General features: G+C 27.5%; 1 protein-coding gene across 2 annotated transcripts in view; it reads left to right on the top strand.

Annotated features, from left to right (window-relative positions):
- The first annotated feature begins 5,202 nt into the window (after positions 1-5,202).
- The window catches only part of LOC142320592 (sodium-coupled monocarboxylate transporter 1-like), a 59,861-nt gene continuing 53,316 nt past the window's right edge, over positions 5,203-11,747 (top strand). For both annotated transcript variants that reach the window (XR_012755440.1, XM_075358569.1), the window contains exons 1-2: positions 5,203-5,385; positions 9,888-10,074. Coding sequence is in view for 1 of the 2 variants with exons in the window: in XM_075358569.1 (XP_075214684.1) it covers positions 9,902-10,074 (173 nt within the window). In the remaining variant the exon portion in view is untranslated. The remainder of the gene's footprint in view (positions 5,386-9,887; positions 10,075-11,747) is intronic.

Genomic DNA, 11,747 nt, shown 5'->3' with positions numbered 1-11,747 from the left:
TAGAATCAATAAATTATTGTTTAATATATTTTTCCTTTATACCATAAATATAATTATGGAATAATTAATTACATTTATTTGTTTCATGACACAACAATAATTGATAAATAAATATAGCGTTTTTTTATAGAATAGCTGTTCTGATCTTTTCTAGACATTATTTATACATATATTATATTCCTAATCTGTTAAAGTAGTGAACAATACACAACCCCCCCCCCCCCCCCGCCATTGGCTCAATGAGATAATGATATGTGTGACATGTAAATGAGATATAGTCTTGTACAGACTTAGGCCAACAATTCCTGAGACGTTAATTGAACCCAACCACCAAAGTACACCACTGTGTAGTATTCAAATCTATATAAAAGTAACTAACTGTTACTAGGATTTGAACCTCAGAACCTTTGACTTCAAAAATCAACTGTAAAACAACTCGACGCTACTTAGAAGTTAATATTTAAATTTATATGCATGTAAAATATTTTTATCAACAGCATGCTCTTTTTATATCTATAATCTGTTCTAAGAAACTTATTATATATTGAGATTCTTTTGATGAAAACAAAACTTGTTTAATATTTTGCTGAGTTCGGATTCTTTTTTTATTCTGTTTCTAATTTGATTACGGAAGACCACACTCCCATTTTCTGAAAATTTCAAATAAACTGTTGAATATAGTAGTTTTATTTGCAATAATTGCTTTGAACCTGTTTTTCTGATTGACAGTGGTGAGCTGGTGTATTTGAATGATTGTACAGATAATTATGGTACAGATTCAGATCTAAAAATTAATTTTTTTCACTCTTAGCCAATTATAATATATCATTCATTTCATTACTTAAATTTTGAAGCAGAATTTTAATTGAAATGAACTGATGCACCCTTGACAGTTTGTAAATATTACTAAAAAAAATATAATGATATAAATCAATTACTTGATCATCTTTATTCCAGAAATACTTGGATTATATAATAGTTTGGTTTAGTGCAAAAAAAATTATTTCAAACAATATTTGTTACATGTATATTTTTGTTGCATGTGACTTAATATTGCTTCAGATCATTCAAAATCTCTTAATGAATATAATAATTCTGAGCCTGGCAGATGTGGTATGTTTAAGTAGATACACTCGTACACCTAGCTACTGTTACTGCTTAATTAATAATTTGTGTTTGTAATCTAATTAATTATTAAAATAGATGTTTAAATCTATTAACCTTAGTTGTAATAAAAAAAAACTGTCAAGAAAGAAATGAATTGTGAAGGTAGTATTGGAATTTATATTCCTTGTTCTTAAGCCATAAATGATCAAATTTAATTAATCAATCAGTAAATAGCATTTCAAAAGACAATAAAATTTGAATGATATGTCTTCATTGTATTATGTTGTGTGCTGTTCACAAAATTTGGTTGTGCAGTTTAATTTATATATATATATTTACCGAAATAAGCTACATTTATATTTTATGGTGTTAGTTACAGTTGCAAATGTTAGGTTACTAACTTTGTAATACTTCTTGTGTAGTAAGGGATCTTATGTTCAGTTAATTTATCTAAAAAATGTTATTTTAATGTATAAAGAAAAAAAATTCCTGCTCTTATTCATTTGACACAAATTTGTGGCCAGGTTATGGTAAATATTTATTATATAAATTTTCACTAAGCGTTAGTTTAATATGCAAGTTATTTTCTGATAATTTACCTTGTACCCATTTGTGAAACAATGATTATCCCTGGTGTAGACTTCAGATTTTATAAAGCCAATCTTATTAAAAATAATCCTACATTGGAATCAGATTTTTACAGTTTCATGAAAAAAAGGAAGTCAGGTAGGTAATCTGTAATTTCATTTAAATTTTTCTTAAGAACATATTATCAGATTATAAAAATATGACAATTAACTTAATGTGATACCTTCTTGTTCTCTGTTCAATGCTGTTCTGTAACTCTTGGACCTGGGTTTTCAATTGCAAAGCTAGTCCCTAAACAAAGTTTTAGACATAATTATAATTTTCGTGTTATTACCAAACTTCATCTTTACCAAAGAAGCAGCTATTTCACTAAATACCATTTCCTTAGATCCCAGATGTAGGCAGTATGATATCTGACTTAATTCTCATGGTACTAGTATCAAGCCAGAGAAGGATAAAGAAAGAGAAGGGAGTGATTAGTCAAAGGGAAGCCCCTCCCATCAGCATAATTTGAAATTTCTCTCTACTTAGAAAAATATCAACTAAAAATTCCTTCTGATTAGACTGGATCTCCATTCATCTTATTTCTAAATATCAGTGAGAAATCTAGTTCCAATTGTTTTTTGTTTTTTTTAATGGTCTTAAAAACTAAATGTTTTATACTGGTCGTATAAAAAAAGCTGTTCTCTTGCAATCCAAAAATAAGAAATTTTTGACTTCATCGATAAGAAACGTCTCTTCATAAAAAGTAAGAAAAGGAGTGTAGAGAATTCAATAAAGTGATTACTGAGCTATGTTCTTGGAAATGCAGTAGCATATATTTCTTTTATTTCAAGTTCTCCAACTAATTTTCTTGAATTTTCATAAGAAAATGCATTGCATCAGAATGGTATCAGGTATATATATCTAAATCTATATTGAGACGTATAGAGATCTATATAGAGATTGCTATATAGATCTACCTGCGATCAATATGGATGAAAATCAAATTAAAAATATCTTCAAATCTGTATATAGGGTATATCCTTTTACCCTGTATAACTTGTGTGTTAAAAAAATCTGATGCAAGGAAGTCATGTAGTGCATGACTTCCTTGTACACCTATTAAATTACATTCAAATCTAAATTATACACATTTTTTGTTGCCCTTCATTTGAAAGTGAGATACAATCCTCCAATTCTTTAATAAAGTGGATGGGCAGTAACACAATTGCTGAAATATTTGTTTTTATTAACATCAAGTATTTATATAATTATTAATTCAACACTCTTACATGAAATATTAGGATAGAGTAAAAGTCCCTTTATTACTCGTATTACTAGATCAATATTATTTGTATCTTTGTGAGTTGCTGATTAACAAAAGTTTTAGACTTCTGGTGTGTTATATAAATAAAAGTAAATAATAATTAAACTATTCCATTTAGTAAACTCCTGTATACTGGTACAAATTTTAATTTTGTCTTACAGTGCAAAATATTCAGCTTTTATTATTATATTATTTGGTGAATAATCCAACAGAAACAATCATACAGGGAAAAAAAAGATAACATGAAAAAGTATATTTCAAAAACACAACAAGATAATGATTATGAAGGAGAAGAAAATGTTAAGAACAAGGGAAGAATTAAAAAAATTGAGATGATAAATATAAAGAGGAAGAAAATGTTAAAACCAAAGGAAGAATAAAAAGATTAAGAGTAGATGATAAATATAAAGATGAAAAAAATGTTAAGACCAAGGAAAGAATAAAAAGATTAAGAGAGAATGATGAATATAAAAGAAGAGAAAACTAGAGAACGTGTACACAAATTAAGATCAGAAGAATTATATCAAACCACAAATCGATTAAATGATTGGCAACAAAAACAAATAAACAAATGATCAACTCCAACTTAGGGAGAATATTGTCCAACAGTATGTGAGGAGTAATGAACAACTAAAAGATAGGAATTTTTTGCAATTTATTAAAGATCAAGCAGATATGTCTCAGTGATATGTTGTTCTTGTGACTGTTTATTTTTCAGTCACTCTGTAGTTAACTTGAGTGTAGATAAAATTAAACTAGTAAATTCAAAAGTAACACAATACTAAATTAAAATTTTCAATTAATAATAAATAATCAGATGTTTCACCAAATTTAATACACATACACATGTAATAATGCTTATTAAATTACATATACACATTTTTAAAAGAACATAAAATTTTATTTCGCTAATAACTTCTGATTTTTTCTTTTTTTTATTATTATTGAATAATTATTTATTGTAAAACTTTTTTAACAATCACAGGTTAATAATTATTAAATCAATATATTTAAATTAAAAAAAAAAAAGTTAAAAAAGAAACGAGATGAAGTCTGATTTGAACCGATTTGCCTTCCCTTGTAAGATCCAAATAATTCATTTATTAATACTTTATTTAGCTATAACTCTGGAACCAATGAAAATAAGTATCACTTACTTTCATTTAGGGCTCTAAATGAGGACTTACTACTACAGTCAAGAAAAAGTTCAAAATTCAAATTTTTTGGGGTTTTTTGACACTTTGGTTCAGTCGATTGCAATCAAAAGAGGAAGGGTACAACAAGATGTTACAACAGTCCTAAATCCAAAATTTTGACATCCTACAGCTAATTATTTTTGAGTTAAGTGAGATACATAGGTTCGTACAGATGTCATGTCAAAACTGGTCAAAATGGATATTTCTGAAAAGCGAAATTTTTTGTGATCATACTTCCTTTACTTTGTACAAAGAAGTAAATAGATTTCACTTAACTGAAAAAAACATATTGTGAAACAACCAAAGGGACCTCCTCTGTAAATAAAGAACAGTTGAAATCGACACATTTGGTAAAATGTGAGGCTTGAGCAAACATTAAAACTGTTAAAATTGAAAGCCCCTCATTTTTTTAGTCTGTTAGAAAGAAGTACTTTTGCTCATAAAGTAAGGCAAAAAATTTTGCCTGCAGAAATATTTTCTCATAGGACAAACAGCTTTGCAACATTATGCTTGAGTTTTAGAGTAAAATGTCATATTTCTGCAAAAGAGAAATTTTCATTCTCACAATCATTTTTCTTAATAAAGGAAATAATAAAAATTATATATTTACAACAATTTTAACAGTTTACATCTTTACAAACATTCTAGTTCAACTCCAAAGAACCATATTGTTATTTTGCAAGGAAGATACAGACAGACAGATCAGTACAAAAAAAAATATATCTGCTAGTCTCTAAACTTGATTAGATTATAGTTATTTATTTTAAAATAAGAAAAAAGTTGTTGGTTAAAATATTATAAAGTTAGTCATAATTAAGCATGAATATTAACTTTGAAATTAAAATTTTCTTTCATAAAATATAATCATAATGAACACAAAATATCAAATTTGTCATGTCAAGGCCTTTCTACCCACTTATCAGTATGGAAGTAGCACACAGTGCAGGACATAACTGTATTATATTTATAAGTAGTGGTGTGTATTATTGAGTGACCCTGGACAATGGCCAAACCACTTGTTCTGTTATACTAATCTGGTTTTGTTAGTTTATTTGAAAAGGATGGCTCATTTAGCAATTGACTCAATACTCTACGACTATACTAAGAGGTCGTGTCTGAAATAATCTAAGCTAACTTATTCACAACTACTACTTGGCATCTATATTTATAAAATTGTTCACTAAGGTAATAAAATCATATTGCATGCTAAATGATATCTGAAAAACTTATTTATTTAGGAGCATGGTATGTCATTGATTTTTTGATTATGTGTTCAGTATCTTGGATTAAAGTGAAGACTAACTGATAATAATTTTTTGAGTTAAATCTTTCCCCCAAAAAATGAAAAATAACCACAACTTCCTAATACTTTTAATATCCTATATTTTAGATTTAAAATTGAAAGACAAAGGAATTCATGAATATGGAAATTAAGGTAACATTTTATGAAAAATTGATTGATTACCTGATACATTTTAGAAATCACAAAATTAATTTTTTAACTAGTGAAGCTTGATAAATTTAGTTTAGGAGCAGTTAAATTCCTAATATTTGGGTTATGGACATGATTAAACTGCACATGATGGTTTCTCCAACATCTGCAATTTCACATAACATAGAATCCTGAAAAACAAGAGGATAAAATGGTGCTGGTGCGATCGCATTTAATTAATTGATTCCTGCAGATCAGCAAAATGAAATAAAACTGGTGAGGTTAGTGTTTAGCTGGGTAATCGCATACATTTAGCATTTAGTTTGTTAAATTGGCTTAGCAGATAAGGCCTAATAAAAATATTATATCCATTCTTACATGTAAAAGTAAAAAATTTAAATTAATGAAATTTCTTTTTTGATGAATTACTGTACTTTTCAAGCCTAATTGATCTGACATCATTTAGTTTCTATTAGCATTGACAACAACGTTGTTTCTTTAATGATTAGTCCAAAGAAATTAGAATCATTATTTCAGTTTGGTTTTTGGTATATGACACTTTGGTTTTTTAAGGTAAATAAGTTTGTGTTGCATGGCATCTTGAATAATAAAAGTAAATAAGTATTAGATATTTATGAAAGAAGGAAAAATCCAATTCATATACAGGTGGTTTAATTAAAATGTGTCCCTACGTAATAATTACATTTTCTGTTATTTTGTTTACTGATAAATAATCACCACCTAAGATTTCTGGAGAATAAAAAATTATTATTGGGTTTAATAATAAGTGTATGAAAAAAGTAAATGTAGTATGTAATATTATAAGCATATAATTTATGTACAGATGCATCATGAAATAATGGAAATATTTAACAGATAAAATTAAATTAAAATTTCTTAGACACATCTGAAAATGCTTTGAGTTTGAGTTACAGGATTAAACTAACTGACTCTAATTTTTTGTACAGAAGCAAAATTATTAATTCAAATTTGGGAAAGTTGCTAATTTTATTGCAGAATTAATAATTCTAATGACATACTATGAGAAATTCAGATGATAGCCAACAATTGAAATTATTTCTCAAGAATTTTATATTTTAATAGGACCTCTAAGTCCTTTATTAATTCAAAAGAACAAAAAGGTCCCACCTACCACTAATTAATAAAGAAGATTTTAAATTAAATTTCCAATTTAATTTAAAATTGGAAATTTTTTAACCACAATATAATTATTTATTTTCATTAAATTTGAATTTTTTAATCCATTATGTATTTAAAAAATACTGACATGTGTATACTTTAAGGTAAAAATTACAAAAACATTGCTCAAATCTAAGCAAGCTTTTATTCTAAAAAAAAGTCTTCAAAGACTGATGAGTGTTATCTTGGCATTTGATGTGGCACTGGTGTGTTAATTAGTTTTGTGCTTGTGATTTAAATAGTGTTCATTTAGACTTTTATTGTGAGCATTTTTTGAACTGCACAAGTGCGACTAATTTTTCTCCTTTTTTCTGTGTAAGTAAGCAGCTTTTCATGTTCTTTATATTTTATATTTTTAACGTGTATGACTTTTTTCAGAGAGGTGGTTTGTGAAAATGAATTCAGCAATGGAGTGAAGTGTTCCTATGTATTTTTTGTAACATGAAAAACTTATTATAGTTTGAGCAATTAACCTTGTAAACCCCAGAAAAGTCAAATTTATGTGATTTGATCCATAAAATACTGTACGGATTTAAAAAATGTTCATTATTTCTTTTATTTCATTAATGGAACACATTCCTCAACTATTTGTGTTACTTCATAATTAGCACTTTGTTTCTGGGTTACATGAATAAATATTTTTATAAATTTTCAGTGCGTACTGATTAATTTAGAATTCAATTGCTTAAATATTCTTAATTGTAACTGAGTGCACAAAATTTTCAATAGTCGTAACTCATTTACTTCTCTGTAAACATTTACTTCTTGTTCTTGGGGCCAGATTATATGGAGTGAGAATAAATAAATTATAAGTTTAAATTCTACATTAAAATAAACAGAGAAAGTTGATTATTGATTTTGTAGATAAATTCAGACGCAAAGAGTTCTGGTTAGTCTAAACAAAGTAATCCTGTCGAGTCCAAATTACCTGGTGTTTTATTGCGTGTTCAAAATGAACTTACAATGCAATTGTTTAAGATTTATTGGTGTAATGTTTCACCATTATCCATTCAGGACACAGGATTGTGTGAACCACACTAAAAGCTCAATCACACATTAGTGATTGAGCTTTGAGTGTGGTTCAAGAGTTTAACTTGCTGGCTCTCTCTCTCTCTTTGAGTTTGTGTCATCTAACTCTCAATGGAGCTAGATGCACAGTATGAAAAACTTCATGATTGATGATAGGGAGGGGTTAACGATTCAATTTATTCACCGGTTAATTTAAAAACAACTTTTCCCTCTGTATCATCTAGCCCCTTCATTTCCTACCGAGTAGTAGCAGACGATTGTCTTATTCTTTCAGTAATCACTGATGTAGTTCTTATACATTGAAAGGCCTTTTTCAATTCTCTGCTGAAGATCGTAACACTGAGCACTAGTGTAAATCATATTTTTCACGTATCCACAAAGGTAGAAATCTATTAAAATTAAATCAGATGATCTTGTAGGCCCTATTGTTCCTGCACAACCAGTGCAAGTAATTTTTCAAGTACTGGCAGATATTCTGAATCACATGTTATTCTTAATTACTACTTATCATCCAAATAATTTTGTAGAAATTATTTTAGATGGTAATAATTATCCTTATTCAGTCATGCTGGCAGGAAACATAGACCAATCCAATCAGTGAATCGTTGTCAATACAAGTATTTGTTTGGAAATGATTGCTGAATTGTTGTTAGCTGCACAATAGCATGAAAATTCTTTTTGTGTCCCATAGTTACTGCGAAAATGATGATTCCATTTTTATTAACTCCAGCTTTATTGTGCTTCACAGTCTTCCTCAGTTGTGCATTGTAGGTGAAAAGTTTCTGCTTCCTACAAACCTTTCACTTAAAATTACAAAAACTTTTTCATGTAACAATCAATGATTAAAAAAGCGTTCTGCACTTTAGCTAGATTGCAGTCTCCCAGCCCATATGTAAAATGCAAGTAAAGAAAAACTGTCATCAAAACAATTGTTAGCACATACATATAATATATATATATATATATATATTAATCAAAATTATTATTCTATTTTCAAACATATACAAGAACTATGATAAAATGAAAATGAAAATAAAATAGAATAAAAATGATGTCTGGGACTACCATACAAAGTGAAACTGTAATACAAATGTTACTGTTTATGAATTTAATCTATTTTGTAATTTTTCAGTTTATTATCAATTATTAACTAAATTTAATAATAGTATCATCAATCTTTAATTAAATTTATTAATTTAAATTATTTTAGGTTAATAATTTTTATTTGTGGTGGAGATGAAATCCAGTTGAAAATTATGTCATCAATTTTCTACAATAACTCTGATGCTTGTTGACCAATTTTAGAAAATGAGGTGTCATTTTGTTGAAAATGGAAGACTAAATACTTTAGTCGATAAACCGTATTTTCATAAAACTAACAATTACCAAGATATAAAACACTAAAAAACTGATGTGGCTACTTTTTTTAAATTTGTGAACGTGTTTAAATCCTAATTTTTTATTTATTAAATTAAGTTGGTATAAACATGTTTCCAATTATTACAATAATAACTCAAGCCAATCTTGAGATTTTAAAGAAAATAATATTATTCTTTAAAAATACAGAATGGCAGAGAAGGTAAACGAAGGATTAATTTCCATTCTTCATAAAGATTTTGTTCATTTAAACAAAGAGAATTCAAAAATGAATAGCCACACACATCTTTTTATTGCACATTGTATCTTTTTTATCAATATTACTAGACCACTTAATTTACTAAATTAGCTGGACAATAGAAATTTAAGTGGATTAAAGTGAACAATTACTGTGTAATTCAGCATTTTGAATTGAACAGCATAGAAAAAATTTGCTGTTTCCATGCCTCTTCCCAAAAATTTAATTTTAACTTTTCTCTATAAAAAATAGTTTGAAATTTACATAATCACAAAAATGAATTTTGATAAAAAAATTATTTCCCTTTTGCCTCCTGACACATTCCACTTTTCCTTGAACATACATAACTCCCCACAATTTTGGAAGTAGTGGTTTTCATTGACTGATTTAGTAGATAATTTTATGTTTTAGGTGTTTGAAGCAAAATGTATTTTGGCTGGATTGATAGTTTAGTATTTGCAGCAATGTTAATTTTGTCTGCTTTGGTCGGTGTTTATTTTGCCTTCTTTGCAAAAAGTCAACAAAATTCTACTTCAGAATATCTTGTAGGAGGTCGCAACATGGGAATATTTCCTATCTCTATGTCACTTATTGCCAGGTAGTTTTTATTATCTTATTTTATTTAAGTTATTTAATTTATTAACTTTGTAATTGTTTTGTATTTCATGTCCCTTTTCACAGAATTTAATGATTTTTTTCACTAAGTTATTTGATTGATTGATTTAATATGCATCTATTCTCTGCCCTGTTATTAACGTATATTCTACATCCTTAATTGTTCTATTTTATTTTGTTTATTATAATATCTGCATTCCTTTATTGTTTCATCCACTGCATTTCATTCTAGATCAAATTCAATAACCCTCAATATCCTATTTGTGGTCCACACATACCTTGACCTTTACAAAAAGGTTTCTTTCAGACTTCTCTCTTCTCCAGTTTGACTTAATGTTTCATTTCATACTTTATCAACCAAAATAAATTTTAACATCCTCCTTTAATGACACATTTCTTATTGTACATGTATTGTTCTTATAATTTGGTACATGTTTTGCAAATATTTGAAGAAATTTCTTTACAGACACTAAATTTATGTTTCATATCTTTAGGTTTCTTTTGTGCAAAAATCCTGTTTGAAGTATGCCAATATCTGTGTATTACTTCATCCAACCTTCATAAGTTTACAACCCAATGTCAAAATTCTTCTACTTCCAATATATTATATTCTTTTACATCATTATCTTCCTTGGTGCCACATTTTGTAAACCTAAAATAGTAAAATAGAAAGTTGATTCTCAGATTACATTCATCTTTTAAAAAGATGAAGGTATAAAAATATGAAAGTAATATAGAAAAATTAAAAATGCAAAAACATCTAACATCATTGGGCATTTCATAAAAAAAAATACATCATAAGTAATATACAAAAAATATATAATTTGATGTAAATAATAATAGTAATGAATCAGAACAATTACAAAAGTATGACATTTGTTGATTTAGAATAAATACAAGTTATTTATTTGCAAGCAAACTGTAATAGGTATATTTTAAGCGTGATGGTTGTTTAAGTAAGCAGAGAAGGAATACATTTTCATGCCAGCTACACCTATCTGTTACAAATGCTGATAATATAATTCACTTATAGGTAAATGTTTCATAAAATAACAAATTTTAAAATTTTGAATTTTTATTATCTTGAATTGTAATTTAAAAAAGCGAGAATTTTTTAAGAGAGAATTGATGATGGAGGTACCTCTGAAAATGTATTCTTCTTTATAAAATAGAATGTATCATTAAGTTAAACATTTTTTTTATAAGGTTTTGATTTTTTTTATAATGAGAAAAATCCTGTTTAATACCAAATTAAGAACATGCTTTTATGCTTGATTCAGTGTTGGTGGAGAAATAATAGTTATAATGCTACTGTATGTAAAGAATTCCTTGCTATATTTCTTAAGTCTCCACATTGAATCATCAATTTTGTATTATCTGAACACAAGATCTGAAAACACTAAAGATGCTTCACAATCAGGAAGAACTGGAACTGGTTTCACGTTAAGAAACTAACAACTTGTTACAGAGAAAACAGCCCTCAAATGACAACCAGAAAGGGGCTTCCATTAGCATGTAAATTCCTATAATAAGTTTACAAAATATTCTAAAGGAATTGAATTTTAATTGTTATTGGTCAAGATAACTTCATCTAATTTGTGAAGACAGAAAGGTGGAATTTGGTTGGGTGTTTATTATTTGTTGTGTAGCAAATCC

This window comes from Lycorma delicatula, chromosome 1, assembly GCF_047948215.1.
Source record: "Lycorma delicatula isolate Av1 chromosome 1, ASM4794821v1, whole genome shotgun sequence".
NCBI lineage: Eukaryota > Metazoa > Arthropoda > Insecta > Hemiptera > Fulgoridae > Lycorma > Lycorma delicatula.
This window is presented reverse-complemented; position numbering and strand designations above follow the sequence as displayed.